The 21,323-nt window shown below is 39.5% G+C and overlaps 1 protein-coding gene across 1 annotated transcript in view; it reads left to right on the top strand.

The window, feature by feature from the left end:
* Positions 1 to 3,265: 3,265 nt before the first annotated feature.
* Positions 3,266 to 21,323, top strand: part of CATSPER3 (cation channel, sperm associated 3) — a 31,339-nt gene continuing 13,281 nt past the window's right edge. The window contains exons 1-2 of the mRNA XM_010844488.1: positions 3,266 to 3,366; positions 5,322 to 5,475. Of these exons, the coding sequence (XP_010842790.1) occupies positions 3,266 to 3,366; positions 5,322 to 5,475 (255 nt within the window). The remainder of the gene's footprint in view (positions 3,367 to 5,321; positions 5,476 to 21,323) is intronic.

Genomic DNA, 21,323 nt, shown 5'->3' with positions numbered 1-21,323 from the left:
CTATGAAAATACTCCCTGGGGTAAATTCCAATAGAACAAATCCCCAGATTTGCTCAAAGTAACTGACATTTCAACTTAAAGGAGGCATTGTCAAAGTTTGAGGCCCCCAAGTTTTCTTCTATTCCAAATCTTTGTGATAACAGTGGTTTCTCTACATCAAGCTTTGGTTTCCCTCGTTTTTTTTGTTTTTTTTTTTAATGATCACTGGAGTAAAGGGGGAGTTAAATAGACCTGACCTATGACTGTTTGCGTGACTTCCATAGATAATAAATCAGGACTAGGATGTTTGACACCCCACTCCAGTACTCTTGCCTGGAAAATCCCATGGATGGAGGAGCCTGGTGGGCTGCAATCCGTGGGGTCGCTGAGAGTCAGACATGACTGAGCGACTTCATTTTCACTTTGCACTTTCATGCATTGGAGAAGGAAATGGCAACCCACTCCAGTTTTCTTGCCTGGAGAATCCCAAGGACGGTGGAGCCTGGTGGGCTGCCGTCTATGGGGTCGCACAGAGTCCGACACGACTAAAGCGACTTAGCAGCAGCAGCAGCAGCAGGATGTTTGACAGTGTTCTTTTCTAAAATGAAGTTAGTGAAAGTTTTGAAAATTGTGATTACTGACATTGATAGGATTTAGGAAGTCTTTAGATAAATAGGATAAGCATGATTCTTTATGTTTCTGCTTGAGCCAAAAAAGCGGTAGCATGCATGTTGCGTATGGACACATTCCTAACTTCCATCAGTGCACTGAAGTATTGGACTACTAATGTGGAGCAGTCTGTATAATTTCTTTTTTATTTTTTTGCTTGTAGACTTTATTTATTTTAATTAGAGGCTAATTACTTTACAATATTGTATTGGTTTTGCCTTACATCAACATGAATCCGCCACGGGTGTACACGTGTTCCCAATCCTGAACCCCCCTCCCACCTCCCTCCCCTCTAATCCAGTGTTCAAAAATATACTAGTTGAACTCAATAACTTCAGTTTTGTAAAGTTTCCTGCAAAACAGCAGGAACTATAATAGGGTTTGGATATAATATGTGAGCTTTGTGCTTCAATTCCAGTTACTTGGAATTAGGAATGACTTGGCTAGAAGACTTTGAGTCAACAAGCTGCTGTGCCTTCTGACCGTCCCTGGCTGTGTGCAGCTGAGGTGGTGCTGCGCAAGTCAGGCAGAGGGTGAGTTGCTGCTAACAGGGCATAACAGGTGGCCCTTTAGCTTCTCATCCCAAGATATTTATCCTGCCCACCTATCCATGAAGGTGATTTCAGTAGGCCTAGAGAAGCTGGTCACCTTTGGTTCCACAGACCAGACTTCTTCATCAGTGACTCTAGAAACCACATTCAGCTTTGGTTGGCTGTGCTTATGTCATATACCAAGATCAGTTGGTCTCTTCTTGAATACTTCCAGCCTGCCATCTTTCCTTACCCCTCCAAGCATCATGGAAGAATTTTTATATTCTTTTTAAAAATATATTTATTTGGGGGGCAGTGTCATGTTGTTGGGTCACACAGGCTCTTTCGTTGTGACACATGGAATCTCTAGTGGTATCCACTCAGTAGCTGCAGCCAGCAGGCCTAACTCCCCCATGGCATGTGGGATCTTAGTTCCCCGACCAAGGATCAAACTCACATTTCCTGTATTGCAAGGTGGATTCTTAACCACTGGACCACCAGGGAAGTCCCCCAAATTTTTTACATTCTTAGTCTCTTCTTCATTTCTCCCTAAAGAGTGCTTTGGTGCTTAAAGAGGGGACGTATAGGAGTATATTCTTGGGGTTCCTGGAAATAAAATTCCTCTCTGCTCAGCTACTTGAGTGAGCATAAGAATCCCTGAGGACATTCATGTAGTCACATAGCATACGTTACCGAGGGCCTCCTGTATGCCTAGACAGAATTAGACACACTGATGTATTGAGGCACGTGGAAACAGAGATGGAGAACTGATTGAGCAGCTCTTCCAGGAGACCACTATGGGTGTAGGCAGAAGCCCGGAAGGTCTTGGGGGCATATGATCAAAGGAGGCGGTAGGAGGCATCAGAGAAACTTGACTCCTGAGGAAGAGAATGTAGAATAAAAAGGTGAGGCCAAAGTGTGAATCCTGAGAACATAAATCAGTGTTGCTTAAAGCTTTGCTGTTGATGATTTTAAGTGGAGAGACTGAGTAGATAAGATATTATTTCCCAGTTCAGTATTCTGCTTGCCTGCAAGAGTATTTTTCTACGAGAACTAGTTGAAAACACTTGTTCCAGAATACTTAGGATGTTGGAGGTGATGAGGTGTTTACCTCCTATTACAGTCCAAGAAATAAAGTTTCCAGGAATTTGACCAATTTGGCTAACTAACCATTTAATTCAATACAGGACTACCCAGAAGCCTATATATTGATTTGCCTTGGAAATCAAAGGAGCTAGGAGTAGGAGAATGAGAAGAATATATTCATCCCAAGAATTGAACAGAGGAATAGTGCCTGTTGCTCTTGAACCTAAAACATTTCTACCCCAAGACTCGTCCCTTACACTCTTTAGGTGGTTCATATGTGTATATTCTGTGTCCCCAGTTAGCCAGTGTTGGGCATGGATAACCTCTGCACTTCCTGTTTCTGGTGTTCTAGCCCCAAACCCATCAGAATCTTTCCTTGTCCTTCCAGGTATCTCCAACTGCTGTGCCCTGGCTGTTCACTCTTGCTCTTAGAAGCCCAGAGAGTTTTGCTTTCCCCTCTTCCATGACCCTTGACCTATTCTAACACATTATTAAGGGCAGATGAGGGTACTTCCTGAAGAAGGAAGGCTCTTGTCTGGCCTGTTTCTGCTGTCTTCTAGTTTTATCCCAGAGCTGCACAATTGCAGGGTGCTCTTGACTCTACTCCCTGGAGAAGGGAACGGCAACCTGCTCCAGTATTCTTGCCTGGAGAATCCCATGGACAGAGGAGAGTCTGGTGGGCTGCAGTCCATGAGGTTACAAAGAATTAGACACGACTGAGCGAGTTTCACTCACTCACTCACTCATGACTCTTCTGCTGAACAGAGGTGCTTGGTCTCCTTGGGAAGAGAGGATCTGTGGGTAAAACAGTGGGGAGTTCTCCCCTACAGGGGCCTGCTGGCTAGTAACATACTGGGCTGTGAAGAGTGACCTCATAAAGCAAGGATTCCCTCTGTGGACCCTTCTCCGTGGCCTTGTGGAATCTAGATGCAAGGAGATTCCTAAGCAGAGATTTTCTGTTGGATGGTTAAAGCAAGGAATAAAAATTGAAAATTTGGAAAATGTCTCAGCACTTTTATCACCAGGACCATGCAAGAATCCTTTCTAACTCACTGTTGGAGAATGCGTCACATATGTTCTATGAGAAGTTATGGAAATTTCAGTAAATATTCTTTATTTCTCTTGATTAACAAGTATGCAGATGGCAGTGTTGGGGGCTCTTAGCGGCTTCTCATAGGCACTCTTATACTTCCCAAACTGAGGGATTCATCCTGGATAATCTGATTTCTCTGACTGGTGAGGTTGTTGAAGTCTCAGCCAATCAATTTTCTCAGCTTTACTGTCACAGATAGCTGGTTAATCAGATATTCAGTCACACTCTTATTTGACCTGTAGACCAAATGACTAGTTTGTTCCATCTTTTCCCTTTTTGTTCAATACTGTGTTAGATAATTTGAAGGCTTTTTTTTTTTTTTTTAATAGGATCTCAAATCAGATAATGGAAATTATATATTTTATTTTTATAGGTTATAGAAGTATATACATTCTATATATTTTTTTTTACTGTGTGAGACTGTTCATTTCTTACATGAGAAAAACTGAACAACACAGATAAATATAAACAGGAAAAGGAATTACCTATAACTTTACCATCAGTAGGCAGACACTGGCAACATTTTGGCATATTTCCTGTTGAATTTTTTTCTACCTGCTTTGCACAGTTGAGATAATTTTAAATAGAGAATTTTTATTTTGTGTTGTTTCTATGTTTTGCTATCCAGTGGATCATATGCATTTTTCTCAAATCATGAAAAATACGTAGACATGTTGTGATATCTGTGCAATATTCCATTAGCTGGATGTGCCATAGTTTACTCAGCCTGTCTTCTTTTGGTTAAACTTTTAAATTGTATCCAAGTTCTTATTACAGCAAATAATGGTGAGATAATCACATTAGGCTAAAGTTACTGTTTGCATTTCCAGTTGTATTCTCTTGGGGTAGATTCCTTGGATCTGAGGATATGAATACAACTAATGTTTTTCAGAAAAATTGGTCAGTTTACATTCCCCTGGAAGTTTATGAGAATGCTCCATCATATTGTGCTCTTGCCAGCATTAAATATTATCAAGTTTAAGTCTTCTCTAATTTCATAAGCAAAGTTAATGGTTTTACTTAATTTGCACCTCCTCGATTAGTAGTGCCACTGAACATTCTAGGGAGGGGGACTTTATTACCATTGTTTTTCTTTCATGAATTGATTATGTGTTTTCCCCTTTTTTCTTAGAGTGGTCAGTTTTTAAAATCATTGATTTGTAAGTGCTTGTATGGTTGATTATTTGATAAGCAGTTTTCCCTACTAGACAGACTGTATATGGTTTTACTTCACCTTATTTCAAGGGCCTACTGTACTGCCTGGCATATAGTAATCATTCAATAAAAACTTGTTGAGTGAATAAATGAGTGAGTTGAATAGTAGTTACTTACGGAAAATTTTGAGCCACCATAGCTCAGTTGGTAAAGAATCCGCCTGCAATGCAGAGACCCCAGTTCGATTCCTGGATCAGGAAGATCCCCTGGAGAAGGGATAGGCTATCAACTCCAGTATTCTTGGGCTTACCTTGTGGCTCAGCTGGTAAAGAATCCACCTGCAACGCGGGAGACCTGGGTGCGATCCCTGGGTTGGGAAGATCCCCTGGAGAAGGGAAAGGCTACCCACTCCAGTATTCTGGCCTGGAGAATTCCATGGACTGTATAGTCCATGGGGTTGCAAAGAGTCGGACACGACTGAGCAACTTTCGCTTTCACTGAAAATTTGTTGAATGAGTAAAGGAAGATGATGCTTTGTTTGAGAAGAAGTGGTAATCATTTTTTCCCCCATAAGTCTAGAGAGAATGAACTGAGTTAACTGAGTGGGGACAGCCCGAACCCATTGATTGTCATACATATTTCAGTGGTCATCTAGTCAGCATTTCATTGCGAATCTAAAGTATATATATAGTTTAGATTTATAGTCACAGAAGGGGGAAAGCAGACCCTAGTTCCTAAAAAAGTGTGCGTCGTTTGGGGATCTAACTCTGTTGCAAGATAATCACACCTCTTATTCAACTTTTTGACAGGAGGAAAGATACTCAGTTTCAGGCATTTGTGAAGAAAGTCATAATGAGTCATCTCTTTAAGATAATTATGATTAGCACCATTTCAATGAATGCCTTTTTTATGGTCTTGTGGACTGATTATAAAACAAGATACAACTTGTTCAGACTTTTTGAGGTAAGCAAACAAAATGGGTCCATTTCCTTCTGTTTTATTTCTGAAACTGTTCTAAGATTCTTAAGGCATTTTGTTCAAAAAGTTTTCTATAGAAAAATTCTAAGGACTATTAAAATATACCTTAAAATCTAAGAAGATGGTGGCAGCAGTAGTAGCGGCATTTACATCAAATCTAGTTAACAAGAGGGACTTCCCTCACTGTCCAGTGTTTAAGACTGCACACTTCTGTGCAAGGAATGTGGATTTGATCCCTGGTCAAGGAACTGAGATCCCACATGGTACGCAATGTGACCAAAAAACCAAAACTAAAACAACAGCAACAACAAAAACTAGTTATAAGAGATCCTTACAAGAACCACACTGCATAGTATTAGCATCTGTAGCAGAGGAAGCAGAGGGACATCAATAAGTGTTGAATAGCAGTTGATACCAAAGAGTGTGTTGCCTGATCTGTTACTTGTGGGGTAACACAAGAGGTTCCTGCAGTTTATGAAGGGGCTAGAATGGTTCAGACCCCGTAACTTTTAAAACTGACCGTCCAAGGCTACTTTCAAGTATAGAGTTCCATACTTATGGGAAATATTGGAAGTAGAATGAAAATTGAGCAGGTAAAAGACCCAGAGAAAGGAAGAGAGGTTCAGATAAAATTGGAAAAGGGAAACAGAACCAGGAAACCTCAAGAATCAAGCTGCTGCTGCTGCTGCTAAGTCACTTCAGTCATGTCTGACTCTGTGCGACCCCATAGACGGCAGCCCACCAGGCTCCCCCGTCCCTGGGATTCTCCAGGCAAGAACACTGGAGTGGATTGCCATGTCCTTCTCCAGTGCATGAAAGTGAAGAATGAAAATGAAGTCGCTCCAGTCGTGCCTGACTCTTAGCTACCCCATGGACTGCAGCCCACCAGGCTCCTCCGACCATGGGATTTTCCAGGCAAGAGTACTGGAGTGGGTCGCCATTGCCTTCTCTGAAGAATCAAGCTACCACATGTTAAATCAAGAATAGATATTTAAAGTTAGAATCACACTTTCTCCTAAAAGTTCAGGAAAATTAATTTCATACAAAAAAGTATAATAGAAAAAGATTGTGGTAAAGTCCCATATAAAATTATAAGAACAAAAGAACAAAGTGGAGAATAGTATCACTACAGATAATGAAAGCCCACAACAAAGACATGTTCACAAAGCAGATAAAACCTGTACTATTTCAGAACAAGGTATATTTTTACAAAAGTGATATTAGGAAAGAAAAGAGTGAAGTGATAGAACTCAGAGAAGAATTAGAAATAAAATCATTTAAAAAATAAAGACCAAATTAGACTAAGAGCAATTAAATACAGCAGATAAGGACTTAGAAATACAGGATTAAATGGGAGAAATAAAAATTTTATTTTATTTTTTAAATAAAAAATAAAATCAGTAACTTTAAATTAAAAATCAGTAATAAATGAAGAGATTAAAAAGAATTCAAGAGAAAATGAACATTGAAGATTGGAGAAAAATGATCCCACTTAAGGATAATAGGAATCTCTAAATGTGAAATAGAAGCAAAGTAATGAAACAGAATAAACACTCAAATGTAAAATCTAAGATAAGTTACCTGAAATAAAAGAATTGAAACTATATATTGAAAGAGCACTCGTTGTATATTGAGAATATGGACTTAACAAACACCAGAACATATTCTAGTAATCTCTTGATTACTACTAGATTACTTGAAGGAATCTCTTTGGCTTCCCTGGTAGCTCAGCTAGTAAAGAATCTGCCTGCAAATGCTGGAGACTCCAGTTCGATTCCTGGGTTGGGAAGATCCCCTGGAGAAGGGATAGGCTATCCACTCCAGTATTCTTGGGCTTCCCTGGTGGCTTAGCTGGTGAAGAATCTGCCTGCAATGCAAGAGATCTGGGTTGGATCCCTGGGTTGGGAAGATCCCCTGGAGAAAGGAACAGCTACCCACTCCAGTATTCTGGCCTGGAGAATTCCATGAACTGTATAGTCCATGGGGTCACAAAGAGTTGGACACGAATGAGCAGCTTTCACTTTTACTTTGAAGGAAAGAGGTGTGGAGGAAATTGTTAGCATATAAGTTAAGAGGCTTATAAAGAAAAGAAAATTATTAAACTCTGCTATGGTAGCAGAGACATTACTTTGCCAACAAAGGTCCGTCTAGTCAAGGCTATGGTTTTTCCAGTGGTCATGTATGGATGTGAGAGTTGGACTGTGAAGAAGGCTTAGTGCCGAAGAATTGATGCTTTTGAACTGTGGTGTTGGAGAAGACTCTTGAGAGTCCCTTGGACTGCAAGGAGATCCAACCAGTCCATTCTGAAGGAGATCAGCCCTGGGATTTCTTTGGAAGGAATGATGCTAAAGCTGAAACTCCAGTACTTTGGCCACCTCGTGCGAAGAGTTGACTCATTGGAAAAGACTCTGATGCTGGGAGGGATTGGGGGCAGGAGGAGAAGGGGACGCCAGAGGATGAGATGGCTGGATGGCATCACTGACTCGATGGACGTGAGTCTGAGTGAACTCTGGGAGTTGGTGATGGACAGGGAGGCCTGGCGTGCTGCAATTCATGGGGTCGCAAAGAGTCGGACATGACTGAGCGACTGAACTGAACTGAACTGATGGTAATGCTTTATGCTGAACGAAAATGGGGCTTCCCCAGTGGCTCAGTGGTAAAGAATCTGCCTGGCAATGCAGGAGACATGGATCCAATCCCTGGTCTGAGAAGATCCTGCATGCTGTGGGGTAACTAAGCCCGTGCACAACAGTTCTTGAGCCTGTGTTGTAGAGCCCAGGAATCACAGTTACTGAGCCCACGCTCCTCAACTACTGAAGCCCTCCTGCGGCTCCACAACAAGAGAGGCCACCACAATGAGAAAACTGTGCTCTGTCGTGAAGAGTAGTGCCTGCTCACCACTGCTAGAGAAAGGCCTGCACCGCAGTGAAGACCCAGCACAGCCAAAAATAAAGAAAAGAAAACGGAGCAAAACATTTAAGATACTTTAGGAAAGAAAATGTGAACCAAGATTTCTAGATCCGGCAGAACTGACTTTCAGGTTTAAAGGGCATAGACAAACTGTCATCAACATAAAAAAATCTTGACTAATACTGCTTCCATGAGCCCTTTCTTAGGACTCTGTTTAATAAGGAATAAGTTTCAGCCAACTAAAATTATTAAAGAAGTATCAACATTGGAAAGGCAATGAACAGTAAAATATGTTTTTATTTATAGAACTAATCATAATTATGGGTTAACAAGGAGAGAATATATTACAAATGAATATATACTCTGACAATGAAGATATAGTATTGATTAAAATGGGGAAGAATGGAGAGTCAATGCAAAATTTTAAACCATTTGTCAGAAATCAACTTTGTGGTGATGCTCTTAGTATTACTCTGAGACTGCTGTTTGTGTAATACAGGATAAAGCAGATGAGTAATGGGATAGTTTAATTCTGTTATCCTCAGTATTCTTGAGAACCAGGTTACTCATGGAAGAAAGGAAATATGAATATAACATAGACAATGTAAAACCCTGTAGTTTTGCATTTAAATTGGAAGTATCAATATAAATTCCTAAGATATTTTATCATTATCCATTGAAAAACCTAGAACACTGACCAACTTAACAATTATGCATCCTTAGTGCCCATAATGTGGTGTTGAAATACTGTTTATCACTAGAAGGAGCTAGGGATTCTTTGAGATGTGGTTGATTGCAGGTTTAGGCCTGAAATTATACCAAATGAGCTCAGAATATCTTGTACACATAGCAACTGCTGCTAAGTCACTTCAGTCGTGTCCGACTCTGTGCGACCCCATAGACGTCAGTCCACCAGGCTCCCCCATCCCTGGGATTAGAACACTGGAGTGGGTTGCCATTTCCTTCTCCAGTGCATGAAAGTGAAAAGTGAAAATGAAGTCGCTCAGTCGTGTCCGACTCTTAGTGACCCCATGGACCACAGCCTACCAGACTCCGCCACCCATGGGATTTTCCAGGCAAGGAAGTTATCAAAGATTACTGTGAGTAAAAGTCACTCAGTTGTATCTGACTCTGCAACCCCATGGACTGTACAGTTCATGGAATTCTCCGGGCCAGAATACTGGAGTGGGTAGCCTTTCCCTTCTCCAGGGAATCTTCCCAACCCAGGGATCAAACCCAGGTCTCCTGCATTGCAGGTGGATTCTTTACCAGCTGAGCCACAAGGTAAGCCCAAGAATGCTGGAGTGGATAGCCTATCCCTTCTCCAGGGGATCTTTCTGACACAAGAATCAAACTGGGGTCTCCTGCATTGCAGGTGGATTCTTTACCAACTGAGCTATCAGGGAAGCCCAAAGATTGCTGGGGTCGTGTCAAAAGGACTCAGGAGACAACTTGATGAGACTCCTGCTGGCTAAAGATGGGACTCTTTGAGCTTTAATAAGGATAATAATTATAGTGGATTTTTAAACTCACCAAATAATATGTAAGTTTGCTGCTGCTAAGTCGCTTCAGCTGTGTCCGACTCTGTGCGACCCCATAGACGGCAGCCTACCAGGCTCCTCCATCCATGGGATTTTCCAGGCAAGAGTACTGGAGTGGGGTGCTATTGCCTTCTCCCTGTAAGTTGATAATGATACAAAAAAAGCTGATGGGTCACTTTTGGAGGGTGATACCTGGTGGCTCAGCAGTAAAGGATTCGCCTGAAGTACAGGAGACATAGGAGATGCAGGTTCGATCCATGGGTCAGGGAGATCCCTGGGGGCATGGCAACCTACTCCAGTATGGGAAATCCCATGGACAGAGGAGCCTTTCCATGGGGTTGCAAAGAGTTGGACATAACTGAAGTGACTGAGAACAGCAGCACAAGGAACTAATACTTTATCTCCAAAAAACTGTTAAATTAAGGGAAGGAATCAAGCTTTACTGACTTTCTTATATGAATTGTATTATTGTGTAACAACATAGTAGATAAGGGAAACATCTCTTTATAGAAATGTCCCAGTTAATAAAAATAAATGATAGAATTAAAATATCAGTTTTTCAACCGCTAGTGAATTACAGGATTTAGGCATTTTGAGCATTAGTGATTGCTTCCCTCATAAAAAGAGAGACAACCAGACATTTTTTTGCCTCCTATAAAAGAACAGAACCTATCATCTTACCAAAAAGATCAAACCTGGGACTTCTTTGGTGGTCCAGTGGCTAAGCCTCTGCACTCCCAGTGCAGGTGACACGGGTTTGATCCCTGGTCAGGGAACTAAATTCCACCTGCTGCAACTAAAGGTCCTGCATGCCACAATGAGGATCAAAGATCCCACAAGCTGCAACTAAGACCTGGCACAGCCAAATAAATCAATAATAAAAATAAATATTAAAAGATCAGGTCTGAATCTGATCAAGTCTTTTCATCTAGCATCCTATTTCTAGGAAATAGAAGACAGAAGAATATAAGTGTTGCAGTCAGCACAATTCCAGATGATGAAGTTCTACAAGTCAAGTTGCCTGGTTTCTTCAACAAATAAACTTTAAGGAAAGGAAGAAAAAAATGAATAGGAGACTTAAAAGGCATATCAAATTTTGAAAAAGCTTTTAATAAAAAAAAGTATTCTAGGAATGCACACATGAGTTTCTATGGAGAAATGCAGGAAAGTGATCACTATAAATATAGGGACAATGGTTAATTTGGGGGAAGGGGGGGGAGTTGTGGTTGGGATGGAGCATATGGAGAGGTTTCTGGGATAGTTGGCAAGGTTCTAACTCTTGACTTAGGTGGTAGTTACAAGGCTGTTAGCTTTGGAACAATCCATTAGGCTATGTATTTGTGTGGTTCTATATGTGTATTTTATTCTACAATAAAAAAAGATTAAAGAGGCACTTTTATCTTCATTTGCGTAAATAGCAAATTTCTTCTTGGTGATGAAAAGGGTTAACATCAACATAATGTGATGTCAGAGGAGGTGGAGGTGATGGAATATCCTAATCAGTGTCTTAAATGTGCAGTGTCCACTTGGCACCACTTCTGTGAATGTGTTGGTATGGCAGTACATTCCACACCAGCATCCCAGAGTTTGGTCACGGATTGTAGAGCATTATGTTAAGTATAGGGCTTGGGTAAAGATTGGGGAAGAGATGAGTTGAGGGATCTGAATCCCCTGATTGTTCTCCAGAAGCCATAATGATTATTAAACATGCTTCAATAGTGATCTTTGTTTGTAAGCCTAAGGGAATTCTGTGCTGTGGAAAGGATGCAGATTTGGGTTCAAGCCCTAGCTTTACTACTGTCTCACTACATGTGAGAATTTGGGCAAGCTGGTTAACCTCTACGTGGTTCAGCTACATTTGTAAAATAGTATTAACACATACCTTCCAGGGTAGCTATTGAGATCACTGAAAATAATATGTATGAAAGTCCCTGGTTATCTATAAAACTGAGAAATTATTAACAGTCTTAGGGATCCCAGTGAAGATATGAGGAAAGCACACAGAAGGGCCTGATGTGTCACCTCGAACTAATCTTGAGATTCTGTGCGAGCACCAAATAAATGTTAAGGCAGGGTTGTAAACTTCTGAGGCATTAAATACATGCCCCAACATACAGAGCCCCTTGGCAAGGCTGGGAGACTTAGGGCTTTCAGGAATTTAAGGAATACTCTGTTCAGTTATTAGCAGACCATTAAGATAACTGAGCAGAGAATTTGGTGGCCACACATGACAGAGTCATGTAGAATTAGGTCAGGAAAGTCTCTTAAAAAAGAACAGCAGCAACAACAAAGCCCTAGGAAGTGGGGGAATACCTGATTTCCACAGTTTCCAATATTATGTGATTAAAAACATTCAATTTCCAACCAAAAAAAAGAGAAATTGTGATACATGCAGAGAACAAGAAAGAATGGCCTCTACACAAGAAAAAAAGTAAACAATAGAAACTCACCCCAAGGAAAGCCCATCTGTTGGACTTACTAGACAAAGATTTTAATTGGCTGCTATGTTCAAAGAGCTAGGAAAAAACCCCACATCTAAAGAACTAAATTAAAGTATGAGAGCAATGTCTCACCAAAAAGAGAATATGAGTAAAGAGAAATTATTAAAAAGAGCCAAATAGAAATCCTGTAGTTGAAAAGTACAGTAATTGAAATGAAAATTCACTGGAGGAATTCAAGAGCAAGTTTGAGGTAGTCAAAGAAAGAAAGAACAGAAAAACAGGTCAATTGAGATTTCCAGTATGAGGAACAGAAAGCAAAATGAATGAATAAAAATGAGCAGAAACCCATGATACACCATCAGACATACAAACATGCATGCAATTGGTGTCACAGAAGGAGAGGAGAAAAAGGATAGAATATGTGAAGACATAATGGCCAAAAACTACCCAAATTTCATGAAAAACAATCTGAACATCAAAGACAATCAACAAACTCCAATAGGATAAACTCAGAGATCCACCTAGACACATTGTAAACAAATTATTGAAAGACAAAGACAAAGGGAGAATTTGAGACCATCATGGAGGAGTGATTCATTGCATACAAAGTATCCTCAATAAAATGAGTAGTTGACTTTTCATCTAAAACTACAGTCACCAGAAGGCAAAGGATGTCATATTCAAAATGCTTAAAGAAAGACTATCAAACTAGAATTCAAAGTCTAGCAAAAACTGTTCTTCAAAAATGTAGAGGCGTGATGCCAGCGGAAAGGCAGAGTAGGTAGCTTCAAAAATCCATCTGTTCAGAGAAACAGTTAAAAAGGAGACAAAACTGTCAGAACTCTGCAAAATAGCCAGAGGTTTACAGAAACTGAGTGAACATTGAGTCAAGAAAGGGGAACTTTAAAAAGGTGGTAGGAAAGCTTTGCAGCATTTTTACTTGCTTTGGGCCCTATCCCTCTTCATCAAGGTGATGGTCCTGAAGATGGCAGCCTGTGTTCCCAGAGTGGGACCTTGGCCCCTGGGTCTAGAAACAACAGAGAAGATTTTTGTTCATAAAGAATTGTGTTTGTCTATTTTGGCCTATCAGAGGGCTGTCTCAAGGACTGGTCCTAAGCTATTTTCTTTGTTTTGCTTAACCTGGAATTTTTTTAGGGCAGAAAGTGGCTATGCATTGGGCATTTCTCAAAACCATTGAAAAGCAAGTGACTGATCCACTGCTCCCTGGAGCAAAAATATAGCGCTTGAAGCAAACAATAGGTATGTTGAAAGCCTGAGAGGAAAATCCAGGGAGAGAGATTCTTTGGAAAAAGAGGACATTGTCTGCCATACATGTCCAGGGCAGGACACATGGTTAGGAAAGACCTGAGAATATACCAAGCTTTCACTGTCACTGAGCTTCAGGCTCAGCACAAGCTCAAAATTAACACTCAGTTTCAATTGTCAGTGGGCCGGCTCAACATGGAGGGAGTTCCTCAACAAAGAGGCCATTTGCAAAGACGAGGAGAGTTTTTCTTCTCCTTCTTTCTCTTACTCCTTTTCTCTTCCTTCTTTCATTCTTTCCTTTCTCTTTCTTTCCTTCTCTTTTTTTCTTCTTTCTCCTTCCCTTTTCCCCCTCTTTTTTGCCTGAGTCATTTAAGAAAACCTCCGTTTAAATACTAATTGACCAGAAACTAAAGAAAAAGAGACTTCAGAAGTCATGCATTACAAAGAATATGGTCTTTACAAAAGTTGTTTAGAAAAGTCACTAAACAAACAACTACTATCCGTGGAAAACAACAAACCCAACAATAAGGAGAGGAAAGAAATTGATTTCCAGAGTTACCACATTGTAAATTTTTAAACGTCCAGTTTTCAAAAAGATATTCTCTTACACAGGAGAAATAAACAGAAGCTGTCCCTGAGGACACACCGACAAAGATTTTAAGTCAACTTTGTAAAATATGCTCAGAGAGCTAAAGGAATTCACAGGCAAAAAACTGAATGTAACTAGGAGAACAATGTTTCAGCAAGTAGAATATGTCAATAAAGAGAAATTATAAAAAGGAATGAAACAAATTTTGGAACTGTAAAGTATAATAATTAAAAAATTTATTAGAAAGATCAAGAGCAGATTTGAGCAGCCAAAAGAAATAATCAGTGAACTTGAAGTCAAATCAGTTGGACTTAGTCAGCCTAAGGAACAGAAAGAGAAAAGAATGATGAAAAATGAACAGAGTCTTAAGAGACCTGTGGGACACCATAAAGCATATCAACATTCACACAGCAGGAGTTCCAGGAGAGGAGAGAAAGAGGAAGAAATGAAATAATGGCCCCAAAGTTTGCAAATTTGATAAAGAATATATCAAGAATCTTAGTGAACTCTGAGGAGAAACAAAAAGGGCCACACTGAGACACACTGTAATCAATTATCAGAAGTCAAAGACAGGGAGAATTCTGAAAGCAGCAAGACAGAAGCACCTTGTTGCGTAGAAGGAGTTCTCAATAAGATTAGCAGCTGATTTCTCCTCAGAAGCTGTGAGGAGAGAAGGCAGTGAAATGACATGTTTAAAGTACTGAAAGAAGAATATTGTCAACCAATAATTCTATATCCAGCAAAAGTATCCTCCAAAAAAAAAAAAAATGAAGAAATTAAGATATTTCCAGGTAAACAAAACCTGAGAGAATTTGCTTCTGGTAGACCTGCTCTACAAGAATTGCTAAAGATAGTCCTTTAGGTGAAAATGAAATTAGACAGTAACTTAACACATTATTGACCAGGGGATTTTTGCAGAAACTAATGCCTACGATGTTAATATGTCTCTAGTCAATAATGTGTTAAGCCATATGATGAAATAAAGGACACTGATAAATGTAACTACATAGGCAAATATAAAAGCGAGTATTGTATTTTGGGTTTGAAAAAGAACTCCTCTCTTTTTCTATATGGTCCAAAATAATTATAGTTAACGGGCATGCACTGTATATAGGTGTATTTTGTGACAACAGAAACATGAAGTGGGGGAGGGATGGAATTGTATAGGAACAAAATTGTTAATGTACTATTGAAGCTAAGGTTGTATTAATTAAAGATGGATTGTTGGGACTTCCCTGGTGGTCCAGTGGCTAAGACTCCACGCTCCCAATGCAGGGGACCTGGGTTCTATTCCTGCTTAGAAAACTAGATCCTACATGCTGCAACTAAGAGTTGGCATGCCAAAACTAAAAGATTCTGCATGCTGCAGCAAAGATAGAAGATTAAGACCACCAAAAAACTAACTTTAAAAATGCCGAGAAAGAAGTGAGAAAAGAACCAAAATCATACACTACAAAAAAATCAAACACCAAAGAGAGAAGTAGTGGAGGAATTGAAGAACAAAAAAGATGTGACATATGTAAAACAAATAGCAAAATGGAGAAATATTTTCTTTCTTATCAGTAATTACTTTAAATAAGTGAAGCTCTCCAATTAAGATAGAATTGATTCTTAGAAAAAAAAAAAAACAAATATATGCTGTCACTTGAGATTCAAAGATACAAATAGATTGAAAATGAAAGAAGTTACTTCATGAAATAGAAACCGAAGGAGAGTTAGGTTGGATATACTCATATCACACAAAAAAAGACATTAAAGAAAGCTGTTACAAGAGACAAAGGGGGATATTATATATTGACAATAGTCAGTTCATCAAGAAGATATAATAGTTTTCTCAAGTACATATGAAGCATTTACTAGGATAGACCACATATTAGGCAACAAAACAAGTCTCAATAAATTAAAAAATATTGAAATCATACACATTACCTTTCCTGACAGTTATGGAATGAAACTAAAAATCAACAAAAGCAGGAAAAACTGAAAAATTTCCAAATATATGAAAATTAAACCACAAACTATTAAATAATAGATCAAAGAGGAAATTACAAAGGAGTTTAGAAAATACTTTAAGACAAATGAACATGAAAATACAGCATAATGAAACTTACAGGTTGCAACAGAAGCAGTACTCAGAGCAATATTTATACCTGTAAATGTCTGCATTATAACAAAAGAAAGATCTCAAATTAATAACCTAATTTTACACCTTAAGGAACTGGAAAAAGAACAAACTAAACTCAAAGCTAGCTGAAGAAAAGAAGTGAAAAAGATTAGAATGGACTTCCCTGGTGGCTCAGTGGTAAACAATTCACCTGCCCATGCAGGAGACATGGGTTTGATCCCTGATCTGGGAAGATCCCACATGCCACAGGGCAACTAAGCCCACTGAGCCTGTGCTTGGGAGCTCAGCTGCTGAGCCCACGCTCCACAGCTTCTGAAGCCTGCATGCCCTAGAGCCTGTGCTTTGCAACAAGGGAAGCCAATGCAATGAGCAACCCACACAGTGCAACTAGAGAGTAGCCCCCACACCTGGAGAAGAGCCTGCACAGCAACAAAGACCCAGCATAGCCACACACACACAAAAGAAAAAATTGGCAAGACTCAAGTCCAGGGAGGCTGCATGAATTCTTTAATAATAATAAAAAAGATTAGAGTGTGAAACAAAATAGAGAATAGAGAGATAATAGAGAAAAGTCAATAAAATAAAAGATTAAAGTTCAGTTCTTTGAAGAGATCAGCAAAACTCATAAGCTTTTAGCTAGACTGACTAAAAATAAGAAGACTCAATAATGAGAGAAATGAAAAGCTGGGACATTACTGCTGACCTTATAGAAATAAAAAGTTTTGTATGAGAATACTGTGAACACTTTGTACACCAATGAATTAGATAATCTAGATGAAATGGACAAAGTCCTAGAAAAATACCACCTACCAAACTGATTTAAGAAAAAATAGAAAACAGACATACTGAAACAGACCTATAAATAAAGAAGTTGAATCACTAATCAAAAGCCTCCCAACAAAGAAATGCCCAGAACTGGATGGCTTTGCTGGTTAATTTTACCCTGCATTTAAAAAACAATGAACACCAATCCTTCTCAGACTCTTGCAAAAGTAGGAGAAGAGGAAATATTTCTGAATTCATTCCATGAGGCCAACATTACCCTGAGACCAAAGCCAAAGACATCACAAGAAATAAAGAGACCAACATCCCTACAAATATAGATGCATTAATCCTCAAGATATATCTGAGCCCAGAAATGTACTTAAAAAGGTTATATACCATGACTAAGTGGAATTTATCCCAGGAATGCAAGGGTGGTTCAGCTTAGGAAAAGCAATGAATGTAATACATCAGTAGAATGAAGGAAACAAAATTACCTCAATAGATAACTGAAAAAGCATTTGACGAAACTCAACACCCTTTCATGGTTAAAAAACAAACAAACTAGAAATGGAAAGGAAATTTCTTAATTTGATAATGGGTAATTATGAAGAAATCCCACAGCTAACATAATACTCGATGGTAAAAGACTGAAAATCTTTCCTTTGAGATTAAGAACAAGACAAATGCCTGCTTTCACCATTATTCAATATTGTACTGAAAGTTCTAGCCAAAGCAATTAGGCAAGAAAAAGAACTGAAAGTTATCCAAATTGGAAAGGAAGAACCAAAATTACCTAAATTTGACTTGATCTTATATATAAAAAATTCTAAAAAATACATCCATACACAAACTCAACTATTTGAGCTATTAAATGAATTCAGTAAAATTGCAGGATACAAGATTAACAACCAAAATTTGTTGTATTTCTGTACACTGATAGGAACATTATGAAAAGGAAATTAAGAAAATTCCATTTACAATAGCATTCAAAATAGTAAAATACCTAGGGATAAATTTAGCCAAGGAGATGAGAGATGTATAAACTGAAAATTATAAAACATTGCTAAAAGAAATTAAAACCTAAATAAAAAATGTAACAGCACCCTATATTCATGGATTAAAAAACTTGTTAAGAGGACTATCCAAAGTGAACCACAAATTCAGTTCAATTCCTATCAAAATTTCAATGGCCTTTTAAAAAAAGAAATTGAAAACCAGATTCTTAAATCCATATGACTGTGAATAGCCAAGAAAACATTGAAAATGAAGAACAAAAGTTGGAGAACTTGCATTTTCTGACTTAAGAAACTTTCTGTGCTGGCTTATTCGCTAAGTTGTGTCTGATTCTTGCAACCCCATGGACTGTAGCGTGCCACGCTTCTATATCCATGGGATTTTCCAAGCAGGAATACTGGAGTAGGTTGCCATGTCCCTCTCCAGGAGATCTTCTGGACCCAGTAATAGAACTGAGTCTCCTGCATTGCAGGAGGATTCTTTACTGAATGAGCTATGAGGGAAGCCCCCAAAACACTTTCTACAGAGATACAATAATGAAAAGAGTGTGGTACTCACAGGACAGATACAGACCTATAGAATAGAGTTGACATTCTAGAAATAAATCCAAATACCTATGGCCAATTGACTCTTGACAAGGGTGCCACAACCTTTCAGGGGGGAGAAAAATAATCTCTTCATCAAATGATGGAGGGACAGCTTGTTATCTACATGCAAAAGCTGTGAGCTGTCATTCACGGTGCTGGTTGTCGGGTTGGGAAGAAGCATCACAATGATGTAGGTTATGTAACTGTCCCCGGACTGCTCTGGGCGTCATTTACCAGATGAAGAATCCTTCTGAATACATTTTCTGGAAAGATAAGCTGCTGGTTCTATTGCTGAAACAGAAATGCCATTGCCATATTTTCTGTCATGTTGAAAGCAATGAAACATTTTTATCACAATTAGCATCAAATTTATGAAATAAAATGATATGGAAATAGAAAGTATCTATTTAAGAAGAAGCTATGAGCCGTGCAGTGTAGGGCCACCCAAGACGGATAGGTCATGGTAGACAGTTTTGACAAGGTCCACTGGAGAAGGGAATGGCAAACTACTTCAGTATTCTTGCCTTGAGAACCTCAAACAGTATGGAAAGGCAAAAACATAGGACACTGCAAGATGAACTCCCCAGGTCGGTAGGTGCCCAATATGCTACTGGAGAATAGTGGAGAAATAACACCAGAAAGAATGAAGAGACGGAGCCAAAGTGAAAACAACGCCCAGTTATGGATGTGACTGGTGATGGAAGTAAAGTCCAATGCTATAAAGAACAATATTGCATAGGAACCTGGAATGTTAGGTCCATGGATCATGGTAAATTGGAGATGGTGAAACAGGAGGTGGCAAGAGTGAACATAGACATTGTAGGAATCAGCAAACTCAAATGGACTGGAATGGGAGAATTTAATTCAGATGACCATTATATCTACTACTGTGGGCAAGAATCCCTTAGAAGAAATGGAGTCACCATCATAGTCAACAAAAGAGTCCAAAATGCACTACGGTGGGTGCAATCTCAAAAATGACAGAATGATCTCCATTCATTTCTAAGGAAAACCATTCAATATCAGGGTAATCCAAGTCTATGCCCCAACTGGTAATGCTGAAGAAGCTGAACTTGAATGGTTCTGTGAAGACCTATAAGACCTTCTAGAACTAACACCCCCAAAAAGATGTCCTTTTCATTATGGGGGACTGGAATGCAAAAGTAGGAAGTCAAGAGAGACCTGGAGTAATAGGCAAATTTCGCCTTGGAGTACGAAATGAAGCAGGGCAAAAGCTAACAGAATTTTGCCAAGAATACCAAAATCAGATTGATTATATCCTTTGCAGCCAAAGATGGAGAAGCTCTATATAGTCAGCAAAAACAAGACTGGGAGCTGACGGTAGCTCAGATCATGAACTTGTTGCCAAATTCAGACTTAAATTGAAGAAAGAAGGGAAAACCATTAGACCATTCAGGTATGACCTAAATCAAATCCCTTATGACTATACAGTGGAAGTGACAAATAAATTCAAGGGATTAGATCTGAAAGACAGTGCCTGAAGGACTATGGATGGAGGTTTGTGACATTGTACAGGAGGCAGTGATCAAGACCATCCCCAAGAAAAAGAATGCAAAAAGGCAAAATGGTTGTCTGAGGAGGCCTTACAAACATGTGAGAAAAGAAGAGAAGCTTAAGGGAAAGGAGAAAAGGAAAGATACTCATCTAAATGCAACTGTATAGGCCATGGGGTCACAAAGAGTCAGACACAGCTGAGCAAACTTCACTTCAAAGAATAGCAAGGAGACATAGGAAAGTCTTCCTCAGTGATCAATACAAAGAAATAAAGGAAAACAATAGAATGGGAAAGATTAGAGATCTCTTCAAGAAAATTAGTGATACCAAGGGACCATTTCATGCAAAGATGAGCACAAAAAAGGACAGAAATGGTATGGACCTAACAGAAGCAGAAGACATTAAGAAGAGGTGGCAAGAATACACAGAAGAATTATACGAAAAAAATTTTAACGATCCAGATAACCACGATGGTGTGATCACTCACTTAGAGCCAGACATCCTGGAACATGAAGTCAAGTGGGCCTTACGAAGCATCACTACGAACAAAGCTATTGGAGGTGATGGATTCCAGTTGAGCTATTTCAAATCCTGAAAGATGATGCTGTTAAAGTGCTTCACTCAATATGAAAGCAAATTTGCAAAACTCAGCCGTGGCCACAGGACTGGAAAAGATCAGTTTTCATTCCAGTCCCAAAGAAAAACGATGCCAAAGAATGTTCAAACTACCGCACAATTGTACTCCTCTTCAGTTCAGTTCAGTTCAGTTCAGTCACTCAGTTGTGTCCGACTCTTTGCGACCCCATGAATCACAGCATGCCAGGCCTCCCTATCCATCACCATCTCCCGGAGTCTTCCCAAACTCATGTCCATCGAGTCAGTGATGCCATGCAGCCATCTCATCCTCTGTCGTCCCCTTCTCCTCCTGCCCACAATCCTCCCAGCATCAGGGTCTTTTCCAATGAGTCAACTCTTCACATGAGGTGGCCATGGACTGGTTGGATCTCCTTGCAGTCCAAGGGACTCTCAAGAGTCTTCTCCAACACCACAGTTCAAAAGCATCAGTTCTTTGGTGCTCAG

Source organism: Bison bison, unplaced genomic scaffold, assembly GCF_000754665.1.
Source record: "Bison bison bison isolate TAMUID 2011002044 unplaced genomic scaffold, Bison_UMD1.0 scf7180017864203, whole genome shotgun sequence".
Classification (NCBI taxonomy): domain Eukaryota; kingdom Metazoa; phylum Chordata; class Mammalia; order Artiodactyla; family Bovidae; genus Bison; species Bison bison.
The sequence above is the reverse complement of the archived record's forward strand: the minus strand, read 5'-3'. Positions and strand labels throughout refer to the sequence as shown.